This window comes from Budorcas taxicolor, chromosome 3, assembly GCF_023091745.1.
Source record: "Budorcas taxicolor isolate Tak-1 chromosome 3, Takin1.1, whole genome shotgun sequence".
NCBI classification, from domain to species: domain Eukaryota; kingdom Metazoa; phylum Chordata; class Mammalia; order Artiodactyla; family Bovidae; genus Budorcas; species Budorcas taxicolor.
The window spans coordinates 10,281,212-10,298,270 of NC_068912.1; the positions used below are offsets into that span (position 1 = coordinate 10,281,212).

The following is a 17,059-nucleotide window of genomic DNA, read 5'->3' on the forward strand; positions in this document are numbered from 1 at the left end:
ATGTTGACTCAATGAGACACTTTCAGGGAAATATTTTGATCAAAAGGGGAAAATGTGAAAATGAACAAGGGACACCTAAGTCCAAATGGAGTCAGGAAGCCATGAAGAGACGGCTCTTACGCACATAACTATAGCTTACAGATCCCACCCAAACAGGAGAAATGGTTTCCTTCTGACTCAGCAATGACAAGCTGTTCACCGCTTGCAGAAAATGAAAAAGAAATCTGCCCTCTCGTTTCCTCCTTAAGATGAAAGCTCTTCCTTATGAAAGCTGAGCTTCTCTTTGTCTTCTCCAACATGCCTATGGTTCGGCATAGTTTGTGTCTCTTGAATTGTAATTCCTCTGCTATTCCTGGATAAACTCATTTTTGTAGCTTAAGACCTTGTTATCTTTAAGATCAACACGTCCCATAAATTGCATCTGTGATGATAATGATGTTTGGCAACATCTCTCATCTCTCAAGCATCAGAAAGGCGTCATGTCCATTCCACTCCCTAATAAAGGGAGTGTGGCTTTTCTCCAAAAGCTTTCCGACACATTTCAGTTTTCACATAATTCAGCCTGGCCTGTGGATGCATTTAGATAAAATGAGTCTGGAGACCTCAGGCTGTAGATATGATAAAGTGTGAAGGAAAAGGCACCCTGCTGCCCTATTCTTGGGGCAGAACTGGAAGTATTGAGAGGGAGGGCTGGACCTCTGGTTCCCGCAGTGGTCCCCAGGATTCTGTCTCAGAATTTCTCCAGTCTCTCTAGGGTTCCTAATGTGGCTTCAGCTGAGCACCTCTTCTGATCTAGACTCTATGCCAGACTCTGAGAAGACAGAATCAAGGAAGGTTGTCTGGCCTGTGCCACTTCCTCTTTCTGGGCCTCCATTTCCTCCTCTGTAAAAGGGAGTAAGGAGTGAAAGGAAGGGTTGGGGGCAATGAGTGGGAACAGATGAAATTCTGAGGATGAAGGCGCTAGATGAGCTTTGGGGTCACCCCCCCCATGGACGGCCACTCTGACAGCCTTAGCTTAGCAGGCCTGGTTGTCCCTTTTCCTGGTCTGGCCCCACCCTGGTCTCTCACTGGAACTAGAGACTCCTTCACCTAAATCCCAGGATCACCCCCTCTTTAGGTCTGAACTAAATCTCAGCAGACGTTTGTAATAATTTACCCCTCCCCCATCTCCTGTTTCGGAGAAGGCAATGGCACCCCACTCCAGTACTTTTGCCTGGAAAATCCCATGGACACAGGAGCCTGGTAGGCTGCAGTCCACGGGGGTTGCGAAGAGTCGGACACGACTGAGCGACTTCACTTTCACTTTTCACTTTCATCCATTGGAGAAGGAAATGGCAACCCACTCCAGTGTTCTTGCCTGCAAAATCACAGGGACGGGGAAGCCTGGTGGGGTGCCGTCCATGGGGTCGCAGAGTCGGACACGACTGAAGCGACTTAGCAGCAGCAGCAGCAGCAGCTCCTATGCAGTGTATTCTGTGCCAGACACGTTCTGTACATTATCTCAATTGTCACAAAAATCCTCTGGGGTGGATGTCATTCATTTCAATTTGCCAACAAGAAAAGTGGAAGGATGTTAAGCAACTTGACCAGGATTGCCAGCCAGGAAGCGACGGCACCCAGACGGCCCAGCCTCCTAACTCTCTTCCTCTTGTTCTGCCCCGAGGGGGTGGCAAACAGGTCTTCAGTGACCCTGTGGAGCCGGGTAAAGCCCTTCAGCTCAGATCCTCCTAGTTCCGCAACGTCTAGATCCGCCCTTTCCCGTTTCAGCAGGATTTGCGGCGAGGCCTAGAGGTCCAGAGCAAATAGCCAGGTTCTAAATGCGAAGGCACAGTCACTTCGCCCATCCCAGGGCCCTAGCATCTAACTCTCGGAGAAAAACAAGACTGTGCAGGGCACCTGTGCACTCTGCGGAGCTTGTGGGGACTTGGCCAAGCTCCTGTGCCTCCAGCCCGCGGACCGGGGTCGGGGCGGAGCTAGGGCTGAGGGGGGCGGGCCTGGGCCGGGGTCTGGGCGGAGCCGAGTACCCGAGCCGCACCCGGGCTGGGCCTAGGCTGAGGTCGGGGCGGAGACTGGGGCAGGCAGAGCCGGGGCCGAGGTCCAGGACCCTGTCGGGACAAACCCGGGGACCTGAGCGGGGCCAGGGTCGGAAGGGGTTGGGGCGGAGTTGGGGACCGGGGCGGGGCCAGACTGGGGCCAGCAGCCCAGGGCCGGGGCGGGGCCTGGGCAAGGCTGGGAGGCGTCGGGGCAACGCGGGGCGGGAACGGTCTTCCTAGTAGCCTAGGCGGGAGGGAAAGCAGCAGGAGGTGGCGAGGAGGAGGGAAGAGGGAGGAGGGAAGAGGGCGGGGACTTGGCAGCTCCCGCTTAGCTCAGCTCCGCTCCGCGCACCCACGCCTCGCAGCTCCGCTTCGTGACCCCCACCCGGGCATGCGCCCCCCGAACCCCTGGTCACCCAGAGCCCGCGCCGTCCCCCAGAGCCTTCCTAGAGCCGGCTGTGCAGGATGGGCGCCCTCGGTCCCAAGTTGCCGCCGCCGCCGCTGCTGCTGTTAATGCTGGGTAAGCCCGGCCCCCCGCCCCGGCTCCCAGCCCCGCCCGGCAGGTGCCTGCTATCCGTTCAGCCCTGTCGTCTCCCCAGCATTTCGGAGCCCCTGGTAGCCCCTTCTCCCTCAGCGGCGCCTCCAGCCTTCCCGGGCCTGGCGTCCAGCTTCCCTCTGTGGCCGCCGGCCTAGCCAGTCTTGCGGGGGGGATGAGGCGCCCCAGTTCTAGGCCCTAGGCTGGGACACAGTTTGGACCCACCAAAGTGCGATCCCCAGGGACCGCCAGGCCTCCGGGGGCCGGGTCCTGCTTCCCTGCTGACACACTCAGGTCCCGGGGGCGCTGCGACTCCTGTCTGCCTCACACTCAGCTTCAGGCCGGGCCTTAGGTACTTGCCCTGCGTGGGCAGTGCCTGGCCATCTTCATAATCGCCCGAGTTGGCTGGAGGCCCAGGGGCCCGTTCTGCCCACATCTTTGGAAGTAAGTCTCCCCTAATTGCATCCCCCTCTCCAACTTCATTATCTGACGCGTCAGCCTCATCCTGGGTTGGGTCTCTCAGATAGCACTTGTCTCTGTAGCCTCCCACCAGCTGTCACACCCCCTTAGTCCCTGCCTCCCTGCCTCAGGAGAAACCAGGCTCCCTGGAGACTGATGCTGAGATCCCCAAGCACCCCGTGTCTGTTGTGGTGGGTGTTCACGGTGGGCCGTCTGAGCCATTGCTGCAAGGCTGCATGAGGGCAGTGACAGTGGGAATGTTCTGGGTGTGGACTGGAGGGCTCCCTGTAGGGCTGGCCTGGGGATGAGGATGGGACGGTGGCTGCCTACACAGACTCAGGAGACTGCAACCCTTGAAATCAGAACAGAGGGCGGCGAGGGGGTGGCTTTGGTGCCCGGATTCGGAGCTGCCATAGTTAAGGCAGAGGCTGACGTAGCCCTAGCCGCCTGTTTCTAGACCAGCGCTCCATCTCAGAGCCAAGCGGCCTCCCTGTACTGCATAGGTCCCGGGGCCCTGTGGGACTAGAATGAGTCCTCTCCTTGGGGCCCTAGGCGGGGCCATACAGAGCAGGGAGCTGTGGGCCCTGGTTACCTAGCACTGGGCCTCTTTTCCCCAGTGGGCAGCGTGGCGCAGAGAGGAGCCCAGGGTAAGTGTGGCGCAGAGAGATAAGAGAGTCTGTGGGATCTGAGTGTCCTGGATGTGGGCACTTACTGTTACTTTGAAGGTGAGGAAAATGAAATAACTTGCCCCAGAGAACACACTGAGTGAGTGTTGGGGCTTGGATTTGAACCCACACCAGAGACCCGAAGCAGGTCTCTTTGCTCTCCTTTCCTTCTCTGCTAACCCACAGGAGGGGCACTGGAGAGAGCTGCCTGGCAGCTGGTTTCGCAAGGCGGTGAGGGTGACTTTCCCATGGGGATCTCCAAGCATCAGCAGTTGTGGAGCCAGGAAGATGGGAGGGGGCCCTCCTGAGCAGAGTCTGCCCCTAGGCCAGCTCCGTCACGCTGATTATGAAATGCCCTGAGGCAGGGCCCTTCTGAGTCACAGGCTGTCTCCCTGTCAAAGTGGAAGCTCCTAGCTCTCCTCCAGTGTAGTGTGAATGGGGCTAGTCCACACGGTACAGCTGGGGTTGGGCATGGAGCTGGAACTCAGCTTCGGCTTCCAGACTCCTAGCCTGTGCTCTAACTGAGCAACCACGAGGTCTCCCCATGACTCAGCCGCAGGGAGAAGACGGAGCTATGGGGAGGGCTTCTGGAGGACAGTCTGACTACAGACTAGGTGTTTTCCTCCCGCCCCTGCAGAAAGGCTGGGGTCTGTTCCTGGAGTGATGCTCTGCTTGGTGAGGCCATTGCCCTCAGGCCTCCCCTTATGTGTTCCCATTGCCTCTCTTTGTCCCTCTACGGGGCACGGGGAGGCCAGCCAAGGATAGTAGGAACTTGGCCAAGACATTCTACTTCTCATACCTTACCTTTCTCATCTGTAAGATGTAGGTAGAGAGTTGACCCAGCCCTCCTTGCGTCCTGAGATTCTGTGATTTGGGGCTGTGGAAAGACAGAAGAAGAAGCTGAGCCCTCCAAGGCCACAAGGCTACCCTTTGAGGACAGGCTAGGGGTGAGGGTGGGGTGAAGAAGAGTTTTGGCCTTTCTGAGGGGAGAAAGATGGGAGGGGACAACCGTGAGGGCGGGTAGGGGGCTGGGTGGTGGTGGTTACAGCCTCCCTACAGAAAGGGAGCGGTATGTAAATGAATGCACACTATATGCAAATTAAGGCTTTTGTTTAGGGGGTGGGGGGAGGATTGTGTGTCAGCTGGGCCTTCGGGGAAGGTTGGCAGGCACTGGTGGGGGAGGGGAGCCTCTGCCCCCAGAGCCCAGGGCAGAGGCTGGTTCTTGCCCCATGAGCCTCAGCTGCCTCGGCAGCCCCAGGGGGCGGAGGAGCAGTGAGCTCATGACACAGCTGGAGAGGGGGGAGGGATGCTGTGGTGAGAACTGACTGGGCCTGTACCCTCTCCTGCCCGGGCCAGTGGCTCCATTGTCTGGCGTCCCCTGGCCCAGGTGACACAGCTGGGCCAACCAGCCCTTCTGATCAGAGTTTTTCCAGCTCCTTTTAAATAAAGGAGGGGGACATGTGGTCTCAGGATCCCTTAGCTAGAAGGCTCACCTGGTCCACAGACAGGAGAGTGGGGTAACAAGGGGAGATGCAGCTGGAATCAAGGAATGGTTAAATCAGAAAGCAGATACACCCCTTCCTGCACTTAGCTGCTCTGCTTCTGGCCTGCCAGGAACAGGGATGATTCTGCGTTCCGAGGCTAACCGGGCTCTCTCCCACCACCTCCTTGAGACCCAGGTGTCTTGCCTCCCAGCATCCTTTCCTGGTTCTCAGAACGGGGCCCAAGCTGTACACCGAGTGCCCTCGGGTTTCCTTTCCTTTCACAAGCAGGCAGCAAGGATGATGCGGGTGCCGGGGGAATGCAGTGAGGACCCAGGCGTGCCTAACTTCGTCCTTCCCCGTAGGAATTGGGTGCTGTGCCCGGGAAGTGCTGGTCCCTCAGGGGCCCCTGTACCGCGTGGCTGGCACTGCTATCTCCATCTCCTGCAATGTCAGTGGCTACGAGGGCTCTGCCCAGCAGGACTTCGAGTGGTTCCTGTACAGGCCCGAGGCCCCAGAGGCCGCCCTGGGCATTGTCAGCACCAGGGACACCCGGTTCTCCTACGCCATCTTTGGGCCCCGAGTGGCAGCTGGCGAGGTTCAGGTGCAGCGTCTGCAGGGCGATGCCGCGGTGCTCAGGATCTCCCGCCTGCAGGCCCAGGATGCTGGCATTTACGAATGCTACACACCCTCCACTGATGCCCGCTACCTGGGCAGCTACAGCGGCAAAGTGGAACTGAGAGGTACTGGGCCCTGAGCGGGTGGGGCCACTCTCTCCCAAAGGCAGGAAGTCAGGGCCAGCTGCAACTCAAGAGGGACTTGAGGTCCAAGGAGGTCCCCTAATTTGACTTTGTGCAAATTAGTGACTGGCCTGGGACTCTAACCCAGAACTCTTCATTCCAGTCCACAGCTCTTATTGAGGAGAGCATGGCAACCGACTCCAGTCTTCTTGCCTGGAGAATCCTCATGGACAGAGGAGCCTGGCAGGCTACAGTCCATGGGGTCACACAGGGTCAGACACAGCTGAATGACTAAGCACAGCACAGCTCTTACTCTATCAAGCGGCTTCCTGGGAGACGGGGAAGTGTCCTGAAGCTTTCCATTCCCTGGAGGGTAGGGGAGCCCCCTAGGGTGAACAGACTCCATGCCTGGAGATTTCAGGATCCAGATCTGGGGGAGGAGTGGGGAAAGTAGAGGCAGGGTAGGAAGAGGGAGACCATGTGACATTCTTGCTCTCTTAAGGTTCTTTGTCTTCCGGGAAGGAAGACAGAGCCACTTAGCTGAGTATTTCAAACAGGGGTCACTCTCAAACAAGGGTGAGTAGGCGATGAGCTGGTTCTATGAAACTCAGCAAGTATTTACCGAGTGCCTGCTGTGTGCCAGCACTGTGCTTGGCACCACTGGGTTACAGAAGGAATGATACAACACGAAGTCTCTGCCTTCTAGGATCTCACGGTCTATTTAGGGAAATAAGTTGTAGGTGGAAAACAGCTCACACAGGTCAACAGCGCCCCCTCACTCCACCTGCTCTCTCTAGTTCTTCCAGACACGCTGCAGGTGTCTGCTAGCCCCCCGGGGCCCCGAGGCCGCCAGGCCCCGACTTCACCCCCTCGCCTCACAGTGCACGAGGGGCAGGAGCTGGCACTGGGCTGCCTGGCGAGGACGAGCACGCAGAAGCACACACACCTGGCCGTGTCCTTTGGGCGGGCTGTGCCCGAGGTGCCTGTGGGGCGAGCGACTCTGCAGGAAGTGGTGGGGCTCCGGCCCGACCTGGCAGTGGACGCTGGAGCTCCCTATGCCGCACGACTGGCAGCCGGGGAGCTGCGGCTGGGCAAGGAGGGGTCCGAGCGGTACCGCATGGTGCTGGGCGGTGCCCAAGCGGACGATGCAGGCACCTACCACTGCACTGCCACTGAGTGGATTCAGGATCCGGATGGCAGCTGGGCCCAGATAGCAGAGAAGAGGGCTGTGCTGGCGCACGTGGATGTTCAGACACTGTGTGAGTGCCCGGGGTCCCCCAGTGCCAGCTGGGAGCCATAGTATCTCAGGGACACTAGAGGACCATGGTCCGAGACCTCGAGTGAGCAGTCTCGTTAGCATTGCTTCCCGTTAGCATCTGTCCCCGTGATGGGTTTTCTCTGCTCAGATATGGGTGTGCAGATGGGAGGGCCGTGGCTGAGGGTGAGAGTTGGGCCCCCGCGTGGGAGAGATGGGGGGCAGTTTCCTCTTGTCAAGGGGGGACAGGTGCTCCGTGCCCTCTCCTGGCTCCTTGACACCTCTTTCCTGCCTGTGTTTCAGCCAGCCAGCTGGCAGTGACAGTAGGGCCTGGTGAGCGTCGGGTCGGCCCAGGGGAGCCCTTGGAGCTGCTGTGCAATGTGTCGGGGGCCTTGCCCCCGCCGGGCCGTCATGCCGCGTACTCCGTGGGCTGGGAGATGGCACCCGCAGGGGCACCTGGGCCCGGCCGCCTGGTGGCCCAGTTGGACACGGAGGGAGTGGGCAGCCTGGGCCCTGGCTATGAGGGCCGGCACATTGCCATGGAGAAGGTGGCCTCCCGAACTTACCGGCTACGGCTGGAGGCTGCCCGGCCTGGGGATGCGGGCACCTACCGCTGCCTAGCCAAGGCCTACGTCCGAGGGTCTGGGGCCCGGCTTCGCGAAGCCGCCAGTGCTCGCTCCCGGCCCCTCCCCGTGCACGTCCGAGAAGAAGGTGAGCGGGGCAGGCTGGACCCTGGACAGGTTTCGGGGTCTGTAGAACCTTTCCCTTCCATTTCTGGGCCCCTCTCCCTCTCCATCAGCTGCCTCCATGTCTCAGCCTCACACTCCTCTTCTAAGATTGTGGTGGGAACACTGAATTTCTGGGGGTTCGCTTGGACAGTGGTCCTAACCCCATGTGCCCTGACCTTTCACCTCTGACCTTCGTTGTGCAGGTGTGGTGCTGGAGGCCGTGGCCTGGCTGGCGGGAGGCGCAGTGTACCGCGGGGAGACTGCCAACCTGCTCTGCAACGTCTCCGTGCGGGGCGGCCCCCCTGGGCTGCGGCTCGCTGCCAGCTGGTGGGTGGAGCGGCCGGAGGAGGGGGAGCTGAGCTCTGCCCCTGCCCGACTGGTGGGCGGGGTGGGCCAGGACGGTGTGGCGGAGCTGGGGGTCCGGCCTGGAGGAGGCCCCGTCAGCGTGGAGCTGGTGGGGCCCCGAAGCCATCGGCTGAGACTGCACAGCTTGGGGCCTGAGGACGAAGGCGTGTACCACTGTGCCCCCAGCGCCTGGGTGCAGCACGCTGACTACAGCTGGTACCAGGCGGGCAGTGCCCGCTCGGGGCCTGTCACAGTCTACCCATACACGCATGGTGAGTGACGCCCACCCTCTCCTCCTTGCTCAGGCCTCCCCCCATCCCCCGCTCTTGTTCTCTTCTTTGCATCTGATCCTCCCACTGGCTGTCCCTCTGGTCCCTCTTTCTCCTCCAAAAGTCCAGCTTTCGGCCGTTCGCCACCCAGCTGCTCCAGTGTCCTGGTGGTGGGTACTGGCTTGAGTGCAGAGAAGGCAGGGAGCCAGGAGAAGACTGTGTGGGGGGGAAGTGGTGTGGACAGCTTGACAGAAGGTGCTGGCAGACGGGTGGGACTGTGGGTGGAGAGCAGGGACACCCCAGGCTGAGCAGAGCCATCTTCTCTCGCCCAGCCCTGGACACTCTGTTTGTGCCCCTGCTGGTGGGCGCGGGGGTTGCGCTAGTCATCGGAGCCACCATCCTCGGCTCCATCACCTGCTGTTTCATGAAGAGGCTGCGGAAACGGTGATTCCTCGCACCCCAGGTGAGGGGTGAGAACCCCCAGCCCTGTCTTCCCCAGTCCCGAGATGAACGGCTCCCTCCCTGGCCCTACCCAGCCGCTCTCAGCTCTGCGGAACCCTGGCAAGGGCCAGGAGGGAGTCACGCTCTCTCTAACCCCCTCACCGCCTGCTCTCCTGTTCCTGCAGATGTGACTGTCTTCCAGCCCAGCCGCAAGCCTGCCTCTGGTGTCTGAATACCCTCTCCCTCTGCCTGCCCTTCCTTTAATTTATTTGACCGACTCCCACCCAGAGTGGGAGACGTGGCCCCCCATCCCCCACGCCTTCCTTCCCAAGCTCCTCCCTCTGGCCTTCTGTTCATGATCTCATACCCAGCCCAAAGGGAGGCAGTTCCCTGTCCTAGAATCAGTTTTTCTAAAATGTGAATAAACTTGTTTTATAAAATCCGGGCTGGCTGTGTCTTCCCTGCCGTGGGGGCTGGGACAGGTGGCAGGGAGGCTGCTGGGGGCTGACGGCCTCTTCTGGACAACCTGGGTCGCTCTTCCCCCTACAAACACCATCTGGCCTCCGTGGGCCATGCCACCCACCCCAGGAGGGACACCTGGGTCCCATCTGCTGTCCGAGCTGTCAGTGCAGAGCTGATTCCTGTAGGGATTCTTGCTTGGGGCGGGAAGGGAGGAAGGGGGGTGAGTTCCAGCTGAGCAAGCCTTCGCCTCAAGACTTCTCCCAGGTTGCGGGGCAGTGGCTTCCAGGGCCCAGCGGCCCCCTTTCTGAGTTCCCGCGCTACTCTACAATCTCAGCCTCTTGATCAGGCTGATCTTGGACCTGACTCCTCCCCCCAGGCCCTGGGGCCTCAGCCTTTTCCTCCTGATCTTCATTATTCGGTCTGACAGCAGCAGAATGGAAGCCCCAGAACACAGTCACCCGGGTGGCGGGCGGACAGCACTCAGAGGAGCCCCTACAAAGCCCCTGCTCCTCCTGGCTGCCCCCCATCCCCTCCCGTGCCCTTGGGGCTCCCGGAATTTGTCTCTGCCTAAGGATTCTCTGATCTCTTTCAGCTCAGTGATTTAAACATTTATTGAGCATTACCAGTTTGCCAAGTGTTGTTTTTACAGATGGGGCAACCGAGGCTCAGAGAAGTGACGCGACTTGCCCAGAGTCATAGAACTAAGTAGTGGCAGTGTCAGGACTCGAACCCGGGTCTCCAGACTCCCTGCGCCGCACACAGCGGGGCCCTGAGAGGTGGCTGAGCGTGAGGAGAGGGGCGGCAGGGTCTCAGGCCTCCCGTCCAGCCTCAGTTCTCTGCAGTGGGTGAACTACCACAGGAGTCTATCCAATTCCAGCCGTCTCAGCAAATTGAACCAAAAGCACACCCCATCCCACCCCCAAACATTTTTTTTTTTTTTTGCAAACAACTGATGCCAGGGTGCAGGGACCTCATCTTTGACTGATGGTGCCCAGATGACCCTGATCTGAGGCAAAGACGTCCTCTCTGAGCTGGCATGGCTCCTTCCTGCTTCCAGGAGCTACAGCGTCTCATAGGACCCCAGCTGCGCAGCCTGGAATGCAGCACAGTGGGGTGCTCCCCCCCAAGGAGTTCAGACTTTTATTAAAAGTTCGGGAGTAGGATGTGGCCAGGGCCAAGGGCTGGAGGTCGCCGCTGGGGACGGTGTGCTTGTGCGTGTGTACACGTCTCTCCCAGCCCCAGGCTCCCCCGTCTCTGCCCCTCCTTGACTCGCTGGTGCTCTCCCTTCATCATCCTGGGATGGAGGGCCTCGCTGGTGACTGGGATGAGGCCAGGAAGGGGATGCACGTGGCATGGGAACATGTCTCCAGGGGCTCCTGTCCCAGCTGGGCAAACGGCAGGGCACAGCCACATCCAGATATTTGGACTCTCGCTTCTCTCTCAGCCTTCTCCCACGTTTGAGCCTACATCAAGTCCCACGTGGGAGTCCATCCTCTGTCACTGATGCCCTTCCTCCTCCAGCTCCCATTGCTTCTCCAGGACCCCACCCCCACCGAAGCCCTCCCAGCTGCTTTGCTCTATCTATTATGCCTACTCATCTTCACCAAACCCCATCTCTAGCTTGTCGCCACCCTATTTTCACTGAGAGGTGAGTCCCTGAGTTCAGCCTGGGTTTCAGGGTCCCCTTTCCCCCCACCACAATTCTCCACCCGTTATATTTCAGTCTCCTTCCCAAGGATCCTCAGCGCCTCCTCAGCTTGATGCCCATTTCCTGACAGAACCCCCAGTCTGCTTCGGGGAGGGCTTCTCAAAGCGTGGTCCCTGTTCTGGCATCAGGACCTGACGCGTTAGAAATGCAGAGTTTTGGTCTCTGCCCCAGCCCTACTGTGTCCAAAACTCTGGGAGAGCTGTTCAACCATCTGTGTCCCCGAGCCCTCCAGGTTGACCCTGATGCCCACCCCAGTTCACAACTGCTGGCTCAAGTCACTCTCTCTCTAGGTCTGACTCAGTCCTCGGCTTTCTGATCACCGAGCACTCCCACCCCTACTCAGAGAGATTGCCCAGGTTCTTGGTTTGAAACAGTTGCCAAAGGCATATGTCCCTGTCTTTCCCACATGCGTGTGCTGTATTCCTGGAATAGGAATCGGATCTCTGGCCATCTTCCGCACACATGCCCGGGTCAGCGCTCCGGACCCAGCTGGCACCCAGTGAGCCACGTGAATGACTCCCTCTCACTGTACCCCAAGACTGAGTCTTGTTTCCCAAGGGCCCCGTGTCCCAGCTCTAGTGAACTCACGAGCTCCGTGTCTCCCCTGGTTCCTCTCTTCACAACCCTGCTCTCTCCTCCCGCCTCTGCAGTGGCACTTCTGAGGTCTCTCTCCTCTGTTAGAAGATGGTCGTCCTCAGCTTGCCTTGCCCAGGCCCAGCCCCAGGGCCCTAGGGCCCAGCTCTGGCATCTCCCCTACAGCTGGTTTCCCTGCATCATGGACGAGGTCCTTCACACCCTACTGAGCTGCCCCCACAGCCTCTCAGCCTGCCCCCAGCCTGTCACGGTGGTGGGGGTGGAGGTGGGAGGACAGCCTCTCCCTCTTTGCCTGCCTCCTTCCAGCTTTCTCTGCCCTGGGCTAGCTCGGGCTGCTGCGTCCAGTGAGACAGATGGGCCATACTCGGGGAGGCTGGCTGAGGAGGAGAGTGGAGACTAAAATGCAGCCCACATCTGCTCCCCAAGCCGTGCACCCTGGTTTAGGGTGGTGTCAGTCTAGAGGAAAAGGGTGCCTTTTTAGAATTTGCACAAAGATTCTCTGTGAGTTAGCGGCAGCCTGAGCGCTCCACCAGCTTGTCAGCCCATTTATCTATCTACTGGCTGTCTCTCTCTGCTTCCATCTTCTCATCCGGCTCACACAGGCCCATCCTTCTGTCCACATATCCACCCATGAACAGACAGGAAGGTCAAACACAGACAGGCTGGGTAAGTTCACCCATCCCCACCCTCCATTCTCCTGAAATCACGATCTCTCCTGTCCAAGTTGGATCCCAGACCCGAGATTCTGAGGGGGCTCTCCAGCTTTGGTGCATTCATAGGGACTTTGCCGGACTCCTTCTCCACCTACGACATTCAGCTGCCCAGGTACCGGTGTCTGGCCCTGCCACAGGGGTCTGGAGGAATCTGGTCATACCTTGGACTCACTCTCTGGGGGTGGCAGGCAGCCATTCTGCTCTTTGTCAACCCCAGCCCCTTCGCCCGCCCCCTCTCCCGCCTCGTCTCCCGCCTCCTCTCCAGCTCCCTCTCCAGCCCCCTCCTCCTCCACCTTCTCGTCCAGCCGGCTGGGGATGGACCAGTAGAGATGGGCGTCCAGTCGGGCCGCGGCCTCGGCCAGCTCCCGGGCGCTGCATGAAGGTGTGGGCACCTCAAAGGTCTCGTGGAAGCTGGCATAGTCTACTTCATAGAAGCCATCCTCCAGGGTCAGCACTGAGGTGAAGCGGTGGCCCCATAGCACCTCATCCACCAGGTAGGAGCTCCGAGCTTGGCATGTCATTCCTGGGGGGAGGGGCATAGGTCAAGGGGATCCCAGCAGAGCCTTACCTCTCCTGTGTCATTCCACAACCCTATTCCTAAAACTCTTGCCTGTAGCCCTCCTCAAGGGCCCGCAACCCCCTTTGGTCCAGTTTCTCTTCCTTCCCAATTTTTGTACCCCTCCTCTCCTCCATTTATCCCAACTCTTCCTCTCTGGCCCACATTCTCCCTTCCCCTCCATTGGAGATGCCAATCAGACAAGTTTAACCTTGAGACTGACCTTGGGGATCTAGTCCAACTTGCCTCTCCATACAGGGTACCCCACTGGAGCATTCCCAATAATGTGCATTTAGCGTGCACTTGATTACCTCCTAGGATTAAGAACTCACCACCTCACAAGGAATCCCCTCTTTTGTGTAATAGCGCTACTATTTGAGTTGTTCTTTATACAGAGCCAAAATCTGCTTCCCTTAGTCTCATTCCTCTGCTTTATGATACCCCTTTAAGTAACTGGAAGCAGGAGTCTCTGGTTTCATCATGTCTTCTCTCTTTCAGACTGAATATCTGTCTCCCTTCACCATTCCTGTGACCTGGCTTCCAAAAATTTTACTTTCTTGACTGCAAACCAGAATGGCCAAAGGATGCTTTAAGCACTTTGGATGTGATAAATACTCCAACCGTGGCCTGATACATGCATAAGAGAGGGCTCTCTGCCTCTCCTACTGCCCATGATTCTTTAGCTAATAGGGCCCAAGATCACATTATATAAACATTTTGGGAAGCGGCATCACATTGCCTGTGGCCAACTAAAACCCCCAGTTCTTTTTTCACCAGAGCTCTTCCATGCTGTGCTTACATAAGTGATTTTTTTAAAGCCTAAATCTAGAACTTTATATTTATTCCTTTTAAATGTCATCTTGTTGGGTTTTTGGCTCATTATACTTGCTTTTCAGAAGCATTTTGGATACTGACTCTCTCACCCAAAATACCATGCTTTCCAACTTTGTCTCTCTAGAAAAATCCGACAAGCTCCCCTCCCTCTCTCCTTCACCTACCCTTCCCCCGTACTCCTTGCCATGGCCGTGTGTCCTGTTTCCCCTGTGGGGTGGCCACAGCCACTGCGGCAAATGCTTCTCCTCTACTTGGGGTCTCTCACATCCCCCTCAGCTCATATCTACCTTTGAACAAAGGGGAACAGAAGCAGGAACACTAGCTGATCAGAGATCGGCTCTTAGCACTGAAAGCCCCACCTCGAGCCAGTGTGGGGACGTTGGCATTCTCTGTTCCTTTGGCTGGCAGAGGGAATGTCCATGAGAGGAGGGGCAGAGGAAGCAAAAGTGACCCTGGAGAGAGGGGGCTCGAGGAAGAGGGTGAGGGGCTGGCGGTACATGAGAAGAGGATTGGGCAGCGATTTCCCAGGTACCAGGAAGAGTGCCAGCTGGTGAGATGAGAGGAAAGGAAACAGGGTGAGTGGGGGAAGCGAAGGGAACGGGGAGGGGGGGGTACGATGTGGGGGAAGGAGTGAGGAACACTGAGGCAGACAGTGGTACAGCCTCAGAGTGAAGCGTGTTTGCTGGCACCAACCTAGGATAAGCCAGCAGGGGACAACACAGGCAGGAGCCACAGGGCCACCTGGTGGGCCTTTGGTTATCCACTTGCAATCTTCTCCCATTTCTATCCTCATTAAAAAAAAAAAAAATGTTTTGGGCCCCGCCAAAGCACACAGGATCTTAGTCCCTGGACCAGGGATCCAGCCCCACCTCCTGCACTGGCAGCTGAGTCTCAACCGCTGAACTGCCAGGGAAGTACTCTCTCCCTCTTCTGGATGTCAAGTATCAAAGGACTCATTTGCTGGTCCTGCTACGCTGGTCTTGTCCTACTTGCTCCCAAACCTTTCACTGTGGGGGCCTGAGTTGGAAGTTCTGACATTACAGGTACATTGCCAATTCCTTCTGGAAAGGGGCTCGAAATGTTCAGGTCATCTGTTTCCTTTGTCAATGGAAACTGAGCCTTTTGATGGATTGGGAAACCTAGGTAGAGCTGCGAGCAGCTATCAACCTCTCCTTAAGGTCCAGGCTAGGAATAATTCAGGTCATGGAAAAACCCTCACCATCAAATTCCAGAAGCCTGGACATCTCAGTACTGAGAAAGACTGTAAACCTAAACCTTTCCTCCTACTCTGCACCCTAAACACTGAAGCCAGACGGCCTGTGTCCACTGCTTATTTAGCCTATGACTGTGGACAACTTAACTTCTCACTGGGGCATTCTGCTCCCTGAAAAATGAGCCCCCAAATGAGAAATAACCTCAGCGGTGTCCTTCATGGGGCCTGGATTAAATGAGCTCAGAGGGGTAAAGTGCTTTGGAACCGTGCAGGGCACGGAGTAAGCACTGGGTTGGCTACTGTCCTTACTCTGCCCTATTTCCACTTCTGAGCCAGGGACCCGGCCAGGCTACTTCGCAGGATTCCTGCTTTTTCTCGGCCCTCTGGGGAATCACTCTGTTCACACACCTCTCCCAACCCAGGTCCCGAGTCTCACCTCAGCCTCTCTCATCCTCTGCCAGCCCCTCCATCCCGCCTCACCCCCCCCGCTTCGCCCGCCCTGGCTCCTCTAGGTCCGGTTCCCCGCGCGCCCGCTCGCCTCCCCTGCTCCTCCTCCTCGGGTCTGCCCGCACCCGTGGCTTCCACCATGCCCTCGAGGATGACCACGATCTCGAAGTCGTCCCTCTCGAGGGCGCGGCGCGACGCCTCCCAGAAGGGACTGGCGGCGTCGATCTCGTGGCTGATGACCAGGGGCGAGACGAGGAAGAGGCGGTCGTCGCCCGTGTCGAAGCCCACGCTGAGGTCGGTCTGGTGCAGCGGGATGAACTCGCCCTCCAGCGTCTGGCGCGAGCGGATGAGCTTGGCGCGGATGGAGGCCTCGACGATGTGCGAAGATCGCAGGTCGCCCACCCGGAACATGAGGCAGAGGCGCCCGTCGCGCAGCGACACCACGGCGTGCGAGGAGAAGACGAGCGTGGCGGCGCGCTTGTTGGGCTGCGAGATCTTGACGAACATGCAGCCCACCATGAAGGCGTTCACCATGGAGCCCAGGATGGCCTGCAGCAGCAGCAGCACGATGCCCTCGGGGCACTGGTCGGTGATGACGCGGTGCCCGTAGCCGATGGTGGTCTCCGTCTCGATGGAGAAGAGGAAGGCGGCCACGAAGCCGTTGAGGTTGTTGACGCACGGGGTCCACGCCGTGTCCTCCAGGTGCTCCAGGTCGCCGCGGCCGTAGGCGATCAGCCACCAGATGGCGCCGAAGAAGAGCCAGGTGAGCGCGTAGGCCAGCACGAAGAAGAGCAGGCTCAGGCGCCACTGCAGGTCCACGAGCGTGGTGAACAGGTCGGTCAGGTAGCGGTACGTCTCGCGCACGTTGCCCTGCTGCACGTTGCAGCGCCCGTCCTTTTCCACGTAGCGCTGGCGGCCGCGGCGCCGCGGCGGCTCCTCCGGGCCGGGCGAGAAGGCGGCGTTCTCCTGCGCCATGGCCATGGCCGTGGCCGCGGGCGGCGAGGTCACTGCCCGGGCGGCGGCGCGGGGCCTGGAGGGGCTGAGAGGTGGGCTGTATTAGCCGACCCGCTGGAGAGGCCGAGACGTCCGGGCCTGCGCGCAGGGGCCGGGTGGCCCTGTGCGAGTCCCCTGCTGCCACGGCTTGCCGCATCGGTAGAATGGGAACGATACACACAGCCCTAGCTGGCCCCACCCGCAGCTCACAAAATCATGAGGATCCAGTGGGATAGGGTGTATGAACTGGATCGCACTCTGCACGACTGATTATTTTAGAAGGAAAGGGCGGGGCGTGGTAACAGAGATCTCGGTCCCACTGCCTCTAACTGGGCTGTGCAGCACCTCACGGCCACCCCCAGGCAGAAGGCCCTGGGCAAGAAGGGAGTTTCCTGAGATCTGTGCACTGTGAGCTTCTTGAAAGCAGGTGGTGGTTCATCTATCTCGCCAGTGCAGAGCCCTCCCTGCCCAAAGGTCTCCCGCTTCCACCCCACCCAGGCTAAAGTCAGGCAGTCCCCTTATCCCTGATCTCCGCCTTCAGCCTGCCGGCTAACCAGGCTGTTTTACCATTCACCAGGAGACTGACAC

The 17,059-nt window shown here is 58.7% G+C and overlaps 2 protein-coding genes across 2 annotated transcripts; one reads left to right on the forward strand and one right to left on the reverse strand.

The window, feature by feature from the left end:
• Nucleotides 1-2,419: 2,419 nt before the first annotated feature.
• On the forward strand, nt 2,420-9,338 carry IGSF8 (immunoglobulin superfamily member 8). Its single transcript, XM_052637628.1, has 7 exons — nt 2,420-2,553; nt 5,539-5,916; nt 6,711-7,172; nt 7,472-7,879; nt 8,100-8,513; nt 8,843-8,973; nt 9,137-9,338. Exons 1-6 carry the CDS (start codon nt 2,499-2,501, stop codon nt 8,956-8,958), a joined length of 1,833 nt encoding a protein of 610 aa, XP_052493588.1. The 5' UTR covers nt 2,420-2,498; the 3' UTR covers nt 8,959-8,973; nt 9,137-9,338.
• A 3,245-nt stretch (nt 9,339-12,583) lies between these two features.
• KCNJ9 (potassium inwardly rectifying channel subfamily J member 9) lies at nt 12,584-16,459 on the reverse strand. Its single transcript, XM_052637746.1, has 2 exons — nt 15,604-16,459; nt 12,584-12,951 (listed from the first exon to the last, which is right to left on the reverse strand). Exons 1-2 carry the CDS (start codon nt 16,457-16,459, stop codon nt 12,584-12,586), a joined length of 1,224 nt encoding a protein of 407 aa, XP_052493706.1.
• Between the last annotated feature and the right edge of the window lie 600 nt (nt 16,460-17,059).